General features: G+C 42.8%; 1 protein-coding gene across 6 annotated transcripts in view; it reads right to left on the minus strand.

The window, feature by feature from the left end:
• Window positions 1-16,493, minus strand: part of Sox5 (SRY-box transcription factor 5) — a 358,999-nt gene that overhangs the window by 91,713 nt on the left and 250,793 nt on the right. For all 6 annotated transcript variants that reach the window (XM_051173350.1, XM_051173348.1, XM_051173347.1 and 3 more), the window contains exon 8: window positions 8,866-8,951. In XM_051173350.1, coding sequence (XP_051029307.1) covers window positions 8,866-8,951 — 86 coding nt within the window. The remainder of the gene's footprint in view (window positions 1-8,865; window positions 8,952-16,493) is intronic.

The raw sequence follows: 16,493 nt of genomic DNA on the forward strand, positions 1-16,493 counted from the left end.
TACTTGTTTGCTCTCCTTGCATATAGACAAAATTCAAACATTAAGTAGTTCTTTTTTTATGACAAAATAAAAAAATACAAGCTTTTCAAATTAAAGAAAATTGGTGTTGTTCTTGGAATGATATCTAAAATTGCCTTTGAGCCTAGGCATCCTTGTAGAGCCTAGAAACCCAGAAACATTGGAGAATCTCCCAAACATGTACTGATTACCAAGACACCTGCATAGAGTTGCTATCAGCACCCTGGCCCTGAGTAACAGCCCTATTGTCTTACAATCAGCCATGGTAGAGATTCAACTATAGTTTTGAAACTTGCCACATGTTTAACTGGTGATGATAAAAACAGGTTCTGGAGAAGTACTTGCACTGATATTTTTGTTAGCATCTTAAACTTGGAACGCATACTCTCATTGTTCAAATGTCAAGCATCCCCTGGGCCCCCTGGGGGTGGTAATAACTCCAGAAGCACAACCTAACAGGTTCTTCCTTAAAGGGTGCCTGAATACTGCTGGGCTCTGACTGGATCCCATATGGGTTTGGAAAAGTCAGAGCGAATGTTGGCTGCACTTTTCCTGGTCTGTTTGCATATGTTCTTTAGTATGCAGGGTGTCTCTGTGTATAATTTAATTGTTGTCGGGTTTTTTTTTTTTCTCTCTCTCTCTCTATTATACATATGCAAATGCTTGCCCCAGCAGCTGTGGTGTTTAATCCTGCTTGTGCTTCTGTCTGTCTGCCCCGCAGGCTCAGGGTCAAAGACAGAGAGGAAGCAAGAGAATCCAGCCTTCTAACCTTGTGAGAACATTCACTCAAGCAGAGGGAAGCTGGGAAGCGAAGGACCTCCTAGAGCTGCGGCTGAAATGAATCGCCCTTGACCATTCCTGTGTGAAATGGGAATAGCTGTGGTCTTGTAGTGAGGCAATCTACTAGGAAAGCTTCAAAGAAAAACCCCAATACAGAAACCCACCCATTCCTTGTAAGCAGATCTAACAGGGTCTACCTTGCACCTAGATCTTTCCATCTGATTATTTGTTCTTCATCTTTCTGGATTTCTCTGTTCACTCTCTTGCCCCGTCCCTGTCAGCCCTGGGTACTCTGTAGTATTTATCAGTGTCTTGTCATTATTATTGGTATCTTTCAAATACCAAGTTTTGATAAAAAGGATGAACTACAGGGTTTGGTTTGGTTTTAATTCATGTCTATCTCAGTGGAGCTCTGTCATCAGTTGCTGACTGCTTCAGCTTCCTAGATTTCAGTTCCAATCCCGCAGGCCTCGCTAACGCGAACTAACGCACCCTGTATGGGTGGGTTCGTGCATCGCGGTGAAGATATGTCCCCGACACTGCAGGAGTGCCTCGTCTCTTCTACGACAAATTGGAATTTAGAGCCTTAACATTCCAAAAATATTCTTTTGAATTTTTGAAATAGTTGTAGTAAAATTTCTTAAAGTTTAATTAATTCAATAAGAATTTTTGATTGAGGACTACTTGCTTAGTTTGAGTAAAATATGACTGTCCAAAAATCCCAATCTTTGCTTCCTTCTGCTTATCACTATTAATCACTGGTTGGAGTTGGTATTTTTGGCTTCCTATAGGTAGAACAGGTGGTAACCATCTTTTGGCCAAGACAGATACAGTATTTATAAAGTGAGAAGAAACTGAATAAATATTTCCTTTTAATTTCAAATATTAGAAGCCTAGCTTAAAAAAAATAGAAATAGGACAGTACAGTATAACTACTATTAAAAGATTCATGATGCTCATTAAGTAAAATGCAAATTAATGAGAATGAATAGGAAAAATAAATGCTAGATGGAAGTCTGTTGTACTCATTGGATTCCATTAATTAGGAACAGACAATTCACTTAGCTGATTTCATCTAGACACAAATGTCCCAAAATTCTGTGTTAGCCTTATTTTGTGTAAATAGTTAGACTTCATTTTAAATATAGAAATAAAGCTAGGTTAATCTGGTATATAAACAAAAACTCACCTTCTCTAAATAGACTTGAGATGATGAAGAAAAATGTTCAAATCACTCAATCGCACATGGGGAAAAAAAGTATTTAGAAAAAAGGAATTAAAAAAAGAAATCAAAGGAAACAAAGAGAAAACAGGTCAAGCCAGTATATGGGAGTGCTAATTGGCTAGTTACTGTTTTGATAAATACATCCATCCATTATTTAGACACAGTTTACGTCAGTGTTGCCTTGGCAAGATGAGCCATACTGTGTCACATAAAAGCACCTCCAGCATGCATATTCTTGTGTGTGTCTGTGCACATGTTAGCATATAATATAGGAATGATTAGATGTTGCAAATTTCATCTCTCATTGGTAAATTACAATGACTTCAAAAGAATTAGACAATTGCTCTAAGTACAAGTGCACGGTGTTTATGCAGTGGCCCATTGTTATGCCGTGGTAAGGGGAGGGTCAATCAGGAGAGGCAGAACAAGGGCTTTCTCACACCCCTCTTCTAATAGAGACTAAAATAACCACAAAGCCCCCTGGCGGTTAAATACAATTTGCTTCAGAAATTAATCATACGTTGCATTATTTTATTGGAAATTATTGTTAGCCTCAGCATGTGATAGATTCTTAGCACTTGAAATTTGCTAGGCATTCTTTGGGTTCCTTGAGGTGCAATGCAGCTGGGAAGAGGCCCTGGCCTGCTGGGGTGCACCCTTTCCAGGAGACAGGGAATCAGATGAGAACATGTCTGAAGGTGTCTGCAGATGAGTGGAAAGAGGAACTTCACCCGGGGTGTCTCCAGGAACGTTGGTTGATGATTTAAACAGTATAGTAGCGTAGGTCTCAGGATGGTGAAACTATACCGTGTAGTGAATGAAGGCAAATGTGGGCCTTGCAAGCAAAGGAGTCCTATAGGAGAAAGAGCTACTCAGAAACTCAAAGGCTGAGAGTCTGCTTGGCCAGTCAAGGGACAGAGGAGAGGCCTGGGGAGATGGGACTGACCAAGGTTGGTTCAAGAAAGGTTACAAATTAATTTTTGCAAATACCATAGTGCCAACCTTGGTGCCAGCCACCTACGGTGGTTTTCAAATACTTTACTAAAAGTAGTTTCCTTCTTTCTTTAAAAAAAAAAAAAAATTAACATGATCTTATGGAATTAAGTTAAAATGATTTTTCTATTCTTACATAAGTCAAAATGGTTCATTTCATTTATTTTTACTTTTTTTAAAAGGGGGAGATTATGTAAAAAAAACTATTGGTAGTAAGCTAAATTTTATTATATCATAGGACAGTAACATAAGAAAATCAAATGATTTATTGAAATTACTTTTTATTCTTTCCCCTCTCCATTTAACATGTGTTTATTGAGTCCATATTACACAGAAAGCCCTTGGTAAAGCTCAATTAATAGCAGGCCCCTGACTTCTGGATTTTGATTGGTAGAAACCAGTGTGCTAGCTAGTTTATATCAACTTGACCCAAGTTAGAGTCACTGCAGAGGAGAGAGCCTCAGCTGAGAAAATGTCTCCACATGGTCTGGCTCTTGGCAGGCCTGTACATAGGTCATTTTCTTAATTGTTGATTGGTGTGAGAGGGCTGAGCACATTTTGGACGGTGCTACCCTAGGCATTGTGTCCTGGTTTCTATACAGGAGCTGGCTGGCTGAACTAGCCATGACTGGCAAGACAGTAAGCAACACTCCTTCTCCCACGGCCTCTGCATCAGCACCTGCCTCCGGGTTCCTGCCCTGCTTGACTCCCTTTCCTCCCCAAGTTGTTTTGGGCATGGTGTTTCTTTGCTGTCATAACAACCCTGACTAGGTGGTAGGGTTTAGAACATACCCTACAATTGCCTTAATACAGTCTTGGGGCACTGGGTTCAAGTTTATCCCTGGAAGTAAAATAAATGTCTCCACAAGGAAAGTTTGAGTTGGCTGGGTGAGTGAGACAATTTGATAAGGTTTAGAACCGTGTAGGAGATATACCTTAGGGTACGTTAAGATCAACAGCAAAGAGACTGCCTATCATAACACGGTGGCAAATCTCCATGGCTAGCTAAAAGAGAAACGTGAGAACGCTAGATGGACATGAGCACTATGACCTTGTGGTCTGCTGAGCTATGAGGAAACAGCCTCCTGGTTCTACCACGCCAGCCGCAAGCTCCAGCACCGTGCTTGCCTGATGCGATGGACTGCACACCCTCAACTGAGAGCCAAAATAGATGTCCCCTCCCCTCAGCTGCCCCTTGTCGGGTATGGAGTCACAGCCATGAGAAGAATAACGAATACAATTAGCGGCGGCCTTCAGGGCAGTGGAGACAGAATTGAAGGCGGTAGGGAGGCATCTCAGAGCTTCAGCAAGAACAATCCATAACAGTCCCTTTAAAAGAATCAAACGGTCATTCCAATCAGTAAAAAGACAATGCCATGAGCTGCCAAGACCAAGACAACTCTAGTCTGCCGGGAACGAGAGGTGAGCTGGCCTCGCTCAGTCGGTTATGGTGGAGAAAAACATGGAGGCCTCTGGGCGTGTTTACTGGAAGGGACACACCCTGAAGAACACAGATGGATGAGCACAGGTCATGTAGCTCAGGATAGCACTTGTTCTAGAGAGAGAGAGAGAGAGAGGGGGGGGGGAGGGAGGGAGGGAGGGAGGGAGGGAGGGAGGGAGGGAGGGAGGGAGAGCCCACTCAGTGAGACCAGAGAGTGAGCAGCCACACATGGGCGAAGACAACCCTTGGGGAGGTCCATCTGGGGCTGGATCCATAGTCTACATAAACATCTAAAGCACCTTCCCTAGATGTAGGAGGCATCGGACATAAAGATGGATTTGCTCTAACAGAAATGAACATTTAAAAAGTAATTGGTATAACATGTTCATTTTGTTGCATTCATAGTTGAGATTAACTCATTCTTCTCAAATATAGAAGTAACATATGATGATGTTTGAAACACGAAATGAGGTCAGTTTTCATATGAAGTACTTTAAAAAAAAAAATTACATGTGATAGTAATTGCCAGGGTTGCAAAATAATAGTTAAGCAGTAAAAAAAAAAAAAAAAAAAAAAAAAAAGTAGTTTCTTCTAAGGTGTGCCATTTTGCCAGCCTTTTAAAGTCATTATGCTCATCTTTGTCTTTCTTTTAATAGAGGCTCTGGTTTCTCCTAGTTATACAACTGGAAAGAGTCATATGTACAAGGTTATTTCAGGAGAAAGCAGGATGGGTAAATCAGGTCAACCAGAAGTGGAAAGAAATCTTCAGAACTCCGCATTTGATCGAGGTCCTGAAACTATTTGAATCTGGATCTGTGCAAAGTGGTGCAAGCCTCCAAGCTCGCACTGTGGTAGATGTGCAGAGTGGTGGTGTGAACCTCAAAGCTTGCACTATAGTGGATGCCACTGCTCCTTGGCACCGGACGGCACTCAGAGTGAATTATGCTTACAATTTGATAGTCCAGTTGCTGAGTTCGAGAAACGTTTGAGAGAGAAGGACTCCAGAGTTGCAAACAGAGTGCCCTTGGCATGGTGAAATGGTAAGACTATGGAGTTTGAACTCAGTGCTCAAGCTCCTTGTCTAAGAGAACTGCTAATATCTAACACTACAGGCTGTAACAATAATTAAATGAGATAGTCCTAGGAAACCCTCTCCTATGACAGTATGGAGTAGTCCCAACACCAGCAGCAAGCAACATTGGTTGCTATGGCATCTTATTTAAATTGAAACCATTGTATTTGAACCCAAGGGGAGGGGAAATACCCTATTGTTGTTTAAGGTTTCTCTCCCCTTCTAGCAAGGAAGGAGCATGGACTCAGATGGGTGCATGTCTGCCAGGGGTAGGTAAGTAACTTCCTGCTCCTTCCTCAGCTCAGGAAGGGTACCCCTGGACTTACCACTCCTCACCCGGAACAAATAAAATCAGATTAAACTGGAGCAGAGAACAAAATGAAGAAATAAGCCCTTAAGAATCAACTAACGTTTGTAAAGCAAACAGAAGCAGCCATTGGCACCATCCGCACAGTACACATGAGCTCCCTTTCCTAAAATCTGACTGGAAGAGCTTCTCCAAGCATTGATCACGTGCCTCCAGTCTGTTTCTCACAACCCATTTCCCATCTTCCCACACCATTATATATGTGAAACTAGTATCTAGGGAGCAGGCCGAACAGGGAGAAAGCTGTGCCTATGGCTGCAAGAAGAAAAAGCCTTGACCCCTTTGCTCATCACTCCTCCCTCTCTACACCTGGACTCCAGGAGTTCAGCTCAGTGCTTAGCTGGGAAAATCTGCTTCTGCTTCCATGAGCTACTGGGTGAAGGCTCTAGGATGGCATTCAGGGTAGTCATTGATTTCATTATCGGGGAAGGGCATTTAAGGCAGCCTCTCCACTATTGTTAGATTTAGTTGGGGGTCATCCTTGTGGATTCCTGGGAATTTCTCTAGTGCCAGGTTTAAGCCCACAATGGCTCCTTTTATCAAAGAGTCTCTTTCCTTGCTCTCCTTCTCTGTTTTGCCCCCAAATCGTCCTTCCTGAAGACCATGCTGGGGAAACCCACAGGAACAGCTGATCTGAGCAAGTGGGAGCTCAAGGACCCCCAGACTGACAGCTGGGGAACCTGCATAAGGCTCCCTGAAGATGGCTGCCAGTGGGGTGGCCTCACAGTCTATGGGGCCGCTGGCAGTGGAACCAGTATTTATCCCTGGTGCCACTCAGCAAAAACCTAGAAGCCGTTAAACGACATGTCTTTGGAGTCGGATTGCTTGTGAATACCAACTGCAAAATTAAATTATATGCATATGTTTATGTAACTACGTTTTATGAGTACCCATAGCTTTCTGTGACAGTGTTTTGATGGCCACTTTTCTTGCATTACAGTACAATTTCTAATGAGATCCTAACTAAATTAGAAACTTTAATGGATGCAAAACCACTTACATGAAAACCCTTCACAGGTGGTATGAGGATGCACATGTGAAATTCTTCCAAGAGCCAGGGAGGAGGGTTACATGTTCAAGACTAGACAGAGCAACTGAGGCAGGAGCGGGAAGCATTCAAATGTAGGCTGGGAAACTTAGCAAGACCCTATTATTAAGGGAAAAGAAACGAACCTTGCCCTGCTACAGATTAAATGATGTTTATAGAAAGAGCAAACCTGTTTGCTCTCAAATGCCTCCCTTGTTTCTCAGTAACGAAACCCATGCTTTAAATCTTGGAAATACTACAGACATCAGAATGGTAATCAAACTAAACTGATGGCAGACATTCTAATATGGTCACAGGAAAGCAGCTTAGACACTGAGCAATGCTACTGTGATGGAGACTGGCAGTAGACATTTTCGTCTTGTGGCCGCTCTCTCCTCTCTCTCTCTCCTCTCTCTCTCTCTCTCTCCTCTCTCTCTCTCTCTCTCTCTCTCTCTCTCTCTCTCTCTCTCTCCAGCAAAGCAGCTGGAAACTTTCAACCTGTATCCTAAGTCTCAAAGACTTATCTTCCCACATTCAAATCTGTGCTGGAGGCTGCCCTTCCTTTCTCTTTTAGTTCCCCTATTCTTTTCCCTCCTTTAAAAGAATCTTTTCTTCTGGCTTCATTATAAAAGACATTTTCTATTACCTACAGGCATAGGTGTTTTTATGTCAGGTGATGTAAGCCATTCTTTGAAAAAGTTAGAAAAAGATATTTTACCCATAACAAATATAGACAGCGAGTAAGTATATCTTTGCACATATGGTGTCTTAACCTATGACAATCTCTTTTCCATATTGATGGAACTGGGTGTTACAGTAATTGTATTGTACTTGCAGCCCCAACACTTCCCAGTATATTCTTAGCTCAAATAACCAGCCATGGGATAGTTGTTGTTGTTTTTTTTTTTTTTTTCATGGAAAAGGTGAACTAGGAATGCATGTTGTAATCTCTGTAGAACAGTCTCTCATCTCCTCCTGCTGCCAATCTCCAGTCTTTTTGACAAATCTGTATGCTCATCAGTTGTACCTAGTTCCTGATCAAATCCAAGACTCTATCTAGACCAGTACCGTCTATGACAAGTCACAATCATGGATACAAACCAACTGTATGAAGTGTGCCTGCAGGACATCTGGCTTTGCACAGTCTGTTTCCCATGCTTGTGAACCGGGCTATGGAACCACATATTAGCCTATCATCTCTTCTCATTAACTGCATAATTCAAAAGCTCACAACGATGGGGCACATGAAATATTTTATGGGGTGCCAATTCAGGGATTGAGATAAGGAAAGCTCCCTCTACTAAAACCGTATTGACTCTCTCTTCAACCTCAGAGACATAATTTCTGAAATCGTTTGGACATCTGGTAAGGCTATTGACTTTCCAGGCTATCCTGGAAATATACAATCCAAAGGGCAGAAAGGTCTCTATTAGGAGGTCTGGATAAACTGAAGCTCAAATGGACACCCGCTGACTTCCGTCTGCTCTCCCTAGCTTTCTCTAACGATCTGCAGTAAGCGAGGGGAACAGACAGTTGTGGCCACTTGACTAACATCAGGTATCGTCCATGCCTTTCAATAAAACCCTGTCTCGGTTGCCCAGGACCATAGGCATGGGCAGGTATCTCCGACAGCCTGTTTGTGTTTTCGGAGACCATTCTATGACAAATTCATGCTGCTTACCACCAAGGGCAACACCGGCGCTCAGCTCACATCGTCAAACCTTACCAGAACATGGCAAAAACACCGTGAGTTTAAGTGCAGAGCACACAACCGAAATTGATTAATCATCTTCGTGTTTGAGGATCAGAACCAAAAGATGTGAAAACGAAACAACGGTGTGACCGAAATCTCAGTCCTGGGTTGTGGTTTGTGCTAACAGCGTAGTGGCTGTCTTCTGCGTTTATTTAACCCCTACAATCCCAGCACTGTCCACAGACTTACCTGCAGCTGGAGTGGGCCTAAGCCTGGGGTCGCTGCAGCGGCAGCTGCCATGGTGGTTGGGATCAGCTGAACAGGGTAAGGGTCACCTAAGGAGGAGAATAATAGAGGCATCAGCACCTTATATCTCCTTTCCACCTGCAAATTAAACTCCTGCATTCTCTCTCTCCAAAAGCCTGCCTTTGTGCGCCTGGCCCGGGGCCTAATGAAAAGATCCATTGTGTCGCCTTTTACCAACTCTTCACAACCCTGGCTGAGAGAGGAGTGGGAATAAAAGGACTGAGCAATTAAGGCCGAAACCTCATCCTTTTTCCATGATGTGTTTAGGGAAATGGGGGTTGGGGGGGCACGCGGTTCAGAGGCGCACGCGCACACACACACACACCACTGCAGTCTTGATGAGAGCACAGAACATCCTTCCTTGCCAACTTCCCATTCTTCCCATTTTAAAGAGCGAAACACCAGAGATTTAAGCCATGAACTAGACTTTCAAATGTTGTGCTATGGCCTGGATTAAAATAATCTCTTTAATAGGTCATGGGCAAATTCAGAGTCAAGAAAACATTTCATGCTTGTCCTTTCTTTCTTTTTCTCTTTGACATTACAGAAAATATTGACATCTTCGTTTTTCTGGAGATAAATGCTGACAAAAGTAGACTTTAAAGGCAACAGACAAATTGATCCTTCAAAATTGTGTCTTTAACGTATGGTTCAAAATTAATCTTGTTTTTCCCATCAGGGATTCTATAAAAATCCAGACATTAGAGGTTTACATTGATTATTTCATGTCTTTTTTGATGCAGACATAGAAATATTTATTGGCTAAATAAGACATAAGGTGGATACTCTGCATAGTGGCCAACTATAGGTTAGTAATGTAATCAATAGTGCACATTAGTTAACCACTGGAAATGTGATTTAGCAAGGAATTGAAAGTTTTGTCTATAAGAACAAATTTTCTAATATATTAAACTGGTTTTAGAAGTTGAATGTGTGAAGCCAGGTGTCTGTAAAACTGAGGCAGGAGGACCTTCATTGATGGCCAGTGGCGACTACATAGTGAGAGACTGTCCTGTCGCAATCAACAAGCAAAACATGAATTCATGCAAGAACCTGTTGGGGTATGCATTAGCAATAATATTAAGATGCTTCAGTTTAAAACACAGAGTATCTGTGGTAAAATGGTAACCACTGCTCCGGGTACTGAAAGGTGAACATTGAAAAAGTCTAGCATAAACATGGAGGTTTATTAGGAATGCAGGGAAGTTTAAGTTGTAGGCATCCAGAGAGGTCCCTTAGTATCACGTACACAGTCTCACATCATTGTTTCACCAATTTTCATAATTTTATACTCCACCGTGATTTTTTTTTGTGTCATAATAAATATTTTATACTGGTGTAGAGATTTTTATATAGGCAATGTTTTTATTTTAATTCTAAAGATGATGTTCTAGGTTATGTTATTGTGACAAATGGCAGGATAAAAAGCAAGTTGGAGAAGGAAGAGCTTACTTGGATTTCAATTCCAAGTTACCTTCCCTCATTGAGGGGAAGTCAAGGCTGGTCACGTAACATTCGTAGACAAGAAGCAAGGACAACTGAATGGATATACCTGTGCTGCCTGCTTGCTTGTTCAGCTAGATTTCTCATACAGTTCAGGACCTTGCGTAGGGAATGACGCCACCCACGATGGGCTGAATCTTCTACAGCGATTGACACTCCAGACAACCTCCACAGAGAGTCACAGGCCAATCTGATTTCAATAATTCCCCAATTGAGACTCTTTCCCCAGATAATATAGGTTGTGTCAAGCTGACAGTTAAAACTAACAGCAAAGGAGATCACCCAAAACCATAGGTTTGTTCCAGGTTTCAAACAGGAGTGGACCTCTGGAGATCTGCCCTTCACGGGGTTTATAGTTGATGTGGGCTGGGTCAAATTAAAACTATCTGTATAAGATACAACATTTAGTAAAGAAATATATAATTCTGTAAACATTTATTGGGGCCTCCAAAATCTTGTCTAAGAGAACAAAGAATCCTCTGGGAAAAGGCATGTTTAAGGTGAATTTGAAGTAAAGACAATCTAGTTGGGGAAAGGTGAGAAGGGAAGGCAGAGAGAGAGAGAGAGAGAGAGAGAGAGAGAGAGAGAGAGAGAGAGAGAGAGGACATTCATGAAGATAAACACACAGTGGGAGTCTTATTCCATGTTCTAGGTCCAGAGATGCTGTACTGCAAAGCATGAGCTGGGGCAGAGGGCACCAGGAAATATCGTTATTACTCAGGGTTCTATAAGCAAACCCTAAGGCATCTAAGTTCACCCTTCAGAGGAAAGTGAGCCCCAAACGTGAAGAAGAGAAACAACTGACCAAGATCACCACACAGCAGCAGACGTCTGTGTAGCAGGGGCGCAGGCGTGGACAAGGCTGGGAACTTTGGTGGTGCAGGGAGAACTCAGCACTTGAGGGACAGGACAGCAGGGGTGCTGGCTGTCTCTTGACAAGGCAGACACTAACACAAGGGTGACTTCCAGAGTTTCCCCTCTAACACTGACAGAAGACAGGGTCTACTCAGGCTCCTTACGGGGTCGAGGAACAAGACGGCCACGCTAGAGTAGGATGCTGATAGAGTAAGGAGTAAGAAAATCCGTTTTGGGTATTTGTGTTCTCAGAGCTTGGAGAGAGGTAAGCACCCATCTAAATCTGAAGCTACATGCCTTGAAGGCATCAGCTTTGAGTAGATACAGCTGAAAGCCAATCCCAAACAGACAGGTGCCAGGATCGGTGCGGATTAACATGTATAATCTAAGGCACACTGTAACTTTAAGATCAAGTGTACCATGGTTGGTTTTAGTTGTTAACATGACCTGGGAGGAAATTCTCAGTGAGAGATGAGAGAGACAGAGACAGAGAGAGACCTGGCCTGTGGGGCAGGGTGGATACTATGCTGGTAAGATTAACCGATGCTAGAAGAGGCAGCCTACAATGCAGGCTCCACCAGTCCCTGGGTTTGGGTTCTAGATTAAGAGTGGAAAAGTAAGCTCGTTCATTCTCTCTCTACCCTGGACCGTATGGCTGACCGTTGCTTCAAGCCCCTGTTACCTTGATTGCCCTGCCGGGGTAGACCATGGGACTGTGAGCTTATGTAAACTCCCCCAAGTTGTTCTTGTTAGGGGATGTTATCACAGTGAATGGCAGGAAGGCATTCTGGGGACAGCTGATTGGCAGTGAAGGAAGACTGGGGTAAGATGAGGCGTGCAGAAACGGGACAGGGCAGGGTCTCACTGGCGGGGAGGTACAGAAAACTGACTTGGAATGAATGCATGAATGCTAGGGTAAGGATAAGAGAAAGGAACTGGGAACGGGCTCCACAAAGCCAGTTGCTGCCGGCAGAACTTCCGTGTAAGCGGGAAAGTTCTACTTCCAAAGAGACAAATACATGTAAACAGTATAGCAGCCCCCACTGCTAATGAGGAGCATCCCAAAAAGACAGGGGATGGGCAGGTGATGCCGCATGCTTGGGCTTTTGTGCCATTTGGTATTACCAACTGCTTAATTTATGTGACACTGATCCAGTGGAGGGAAGTTGAAATGTTTAACATTGAAATTACGTTTGCACGAACTAGGGAAAATGGTAAATATTATAATTGTATGGTTATTAGAATCAACCACGTAAATGGTTACAACATTGTAATTCATTTGTATCCCCCCCCCCCCCACTTAATGAACACAATCTTAAAATTAACTGAAGCGCTCATGTACAGGCTCTGGTGCTCTTCACAGTGATAATTCATTTATACAATTTACTTCCCCTGTTGTAAATTAATCAATTAATAAGCACTTGCTACATCCACCATGTGATTAGGAATCTGCCGGGTGCTGTGGGAGACGTACACAATAAAAATTAAACAAATCTGGGTCCCCAGTTATTGCACATTAATCTCTCCTCCCCAGGAGCATGTCTGAGCTGCACAGGCCTGACTGCTACAGGAGTTAAAGGCGGTGGCTTCTACGCTTTTGAGCGTAGTTAAAGGGGGGATAGGAGTTAGTGTGGTTTTGCTGGCTTTCAGGGTTCAGGGGGGTCAAGGGACAAGAAGCAGGCCTTGAAACCTATTATCAGAACACAGGTGTTCCGTCCCCAGGCTGGGGACGGAAATGCGGCCTAACTGGTGATCCATGGAAAAGAGCAGAGATGAGAGACATTTTCACACTCCATCGCCAAAGAGATTTGGGTGCAACAGATGAGAAAGGAGCGTCTGGCCAGGGTGGTGGGCGGCTCCTGCTTGTAATTCTAGCAGCTGTGAGGCAGAGGCAGAGAGAGCACCAGTTGTAGGCCAGCCTGGGTTACAGAGTGAATTCCAGTCCAGCCTGAGCTACACAGCAAGATCCTGTCACAAAACAGAAAGACAGAAGAAGACGGAAATGCAGGTTTAATGACATTACTACGGAGATTAAGTGCCAGGTGGACTAGATGACCTAGATATCTTTCAGGAACTCAAGCTCTAAGTGCATTTAGATGGGACTGCACACTAGCAGAGGTGGTTTGGATTTCCATATCACTGATACCTAAGAGTAGTGAGCTACCTGTGTATGTAAGGGTCATAACTTAAGACCTAATCTAGTTTCTAATATTTTTATATAAAAAAATTACACAACAGAGTATTACTGTTTTCATTCCTTACATTCATGACAATATTCACAGTTACTTTTCTTCGTGTTTGTGCATGAAATAGTCATAAGCAGTGAGCAATTGTGTATGTGTGCTATGGGTTGAATTAATTGTGTAGCCCCCGAGATGTTGGGAAGCCCTGATATGCATACCTCACTCTGGCTTTACCTGGATTTACAGAGGTGAATAAGTAAAATGCATTCACTAGCAGGCCTTAATGGAATGTAAGAGGAGCCCATTCTTTAAAATGAATTGATTGTGTGAGTATGTGTGTGTGTATGTGTGTGTACATGTGCATGGTGTGTTTGTGTGTGTGTACATGTGCATGGTGTGTGTGTTGTGTGAGTGTGTGTGTATGTACATGTGCATGTTGTGTGTGTGAGTGTGTGTGTACATGTGCATGTCGTGTGTGTGTGAGTGTGTGTGTATACATGTGCATGGTGTGTGTGTGTGTGTACATGTGCATGGTGTGTGTGTGTGTACATTTGAATGTTGTGTGTGTGTTGTGTGAGTGTGTGTGTGTGTACATGTGCATGGTGTATGTGTGTACATTTGCATGTTGTGTGTGTGTTGTGTGAGTGTGTGTGTGTGTACATGTGCATGGTGTGTGTGTGTGTGTGTACATACATGTGCGTGTTATAGCATACATGCTTCAGTGAGAGGATAGCTTTTGGGAGTGAGTTCTTGTCTGCCGCGTTGTGTCTTACGCTCTGTGCTATGCACTCCGGGCTGACTGGCCAGTGAGCTTCTGACTGATTCTCTTGTCTCTCCTTCAAGCACACCCCAAGAGTTCTGGCTACAGGTGAGACCTGGAGCCTCAGCACAGGTCCCCAGGCCCGAACTCAGGCTAGCGGGCATATGAGTGAAAGTTTTACACACTGCACCATCTCCTCAGTCCTGACAGGAGTTGTTATAGGAAGAGGATATCAGGGTACATACACCCTGGAGAGAGCAAGGGGAGGACACAGATGCAGGCCAAAGGAGGAGGCTCCATAAGAACTGCCTTGTCTCTAACATCTCCTAGCTTCTGCATCTGTGAGCAAAACTCCTGTCCAAGCCACCTAGCCTGTGACATTTCACTATAGAACACTGTACTGGTCTAAGGGTGCTATTCAGCAATGAGTTTGGTATTTAAGGGAACAGAGGACAACAAATTTTAGCAACAGAAATGAGAAGTGATAACAACCATTGTACATTGTTAGTCACATACAGCTTCTAAAATATGAACATGTGATCATAAGCAGGACTTCAATATATTTCATAAGCGTTCTGTCCAAGAAGCCACACTGTAGCGGCTGTCCCCAGCCAATGTGAAAGTCACATATGTTACACCATGTCTACCTCAATATTTACTTTTTCCAAGCCAGAGCTAAAAAATGTAGAAATCTTCCCCAAGTTCAGAAATAAATAGGAATATAGTCACTGAGAAATTTCCTAATGTAGCAATTTAATTTTTAATTAAGGAAACGCAGAATGTTCTTCCATGCTCTGATGAGGACATGGGAATCTATGAGAATTCATAAACGGCAAATCAAAAACCAGAAGCTACCAGAGGAGAACAATTTTGTAGGAAGAAATACTGTCACTCATTCAAGCCATCCCTCAATTAACTGGCCCGGGAAACTATTGGCATATTTTGTAAATACCTTATGAAGAACATATTGAGTGGCAGATAATGGAAAACCCTGACTTTTAAAGCCCAATCATGTATGTTATTCAAACTGACTTTCGACCACTTAAAAGCAATTTCTTTTAGTCCTTTCTCAGTTTTTAACCATTTGAACAGTTTTTCCCTCGACCGTTCCAAAGTTAATTTTCTTATTTCAAGTCCAAGACTGGAAAATTTTAGTTCAAAATAAATTTTTTTATTAGGTTGAAAACTACACCAAGGCCTAGCTTCCTCCAACGTGGGTCACAATCCTACATGGGGTCAGGCATCGGAGTGTGGGGGTTCTAAGAAAGCAGGCGAGGGGGAAGGGTTCTTAAGACAGAATGTCCAAAATTAATTTAGCATCAGACGCTTAAGGAACCTTCCGCCTTTGTGCTGTACCATGTGCCAATCATGTGGTCTCACAGCAACCTTGGTTCTGACTACATAGCATCGGCACCAAAACACCACACAGGACCCCATCACACCACACATGGCCCACCATCGGCTGGAAACATTTCAGATTAGCCTTCAGGCTATGGCATGTTATAGATTTCAGCATTTCTATTCTATATACAAACTTTGTCTCTCTCTCTCTCGTGGAAAATAACGGTTCAAATTTGAAAAATACAATCTTCCAATATTTCCTTACTCTCATCCCCCAGCATGCATAGTGTATTTTGGATTAAATTAGATTATTTGAGTTTTAGAACATGCCTTTTGATTTGCTGACTTGAGTTTCATAAAGAACCAGTAAGTGACTTTTGATTTGGGATTAGGATGGAAGTTTCAACAAATTCATTTTAAAATATTTTATTTACGTGTATATATGTGCGCCTGCCATCAGCCTGTGCACCGCGTGCATTCAGATGCCTCCGGAAGCCTCAAGAGAGCAGCGGATCCTCTGGAACTGGAGTTACAGATGGCTGTGAGCCGCCTGGTGTGGGTGCTGGGAACCGAACCCAGCTCCTGCGAGAGTGGTGAGTGCTTGAACTCCCGAGTCATCTTGCCAGCCCTAAACATACACCAGCCACTTTATATCCTAGTTACATAAAGTGCTTCTCTCAGCCATGAGGACCCTGAATAATGCTGAAGGTGGTCTGCATCCTATACCATCGATATTCAGCCAAGATTTAACACTTTAAAAATCAACGAGCACATTTATATTATCAATTTATAAGTTTGCTCTGCTTTTTCATTAAATGACAAAGTTACACATAAAGCCTAGAATTACTTTAAAATTTTGTTATTATTTATTATCAGTAAATCTTTGATTTGTGTACCTTATTTTATATACCTGTATTTCTGGGATAATG

This window comes from Phodopus roborovskii, unplaced genomic scaffold, assembly GCF_943737965.1.
Source record: "Phodopus roborovskii unplaced genomic scaffold, PHOROB, whole genome shotgun sequence".
NCBI lineage: Eukaryota > Metazoa > Chordata > Mammalia > Rodentia > Cricetidae > Phodopus > Phodopus roborovskii.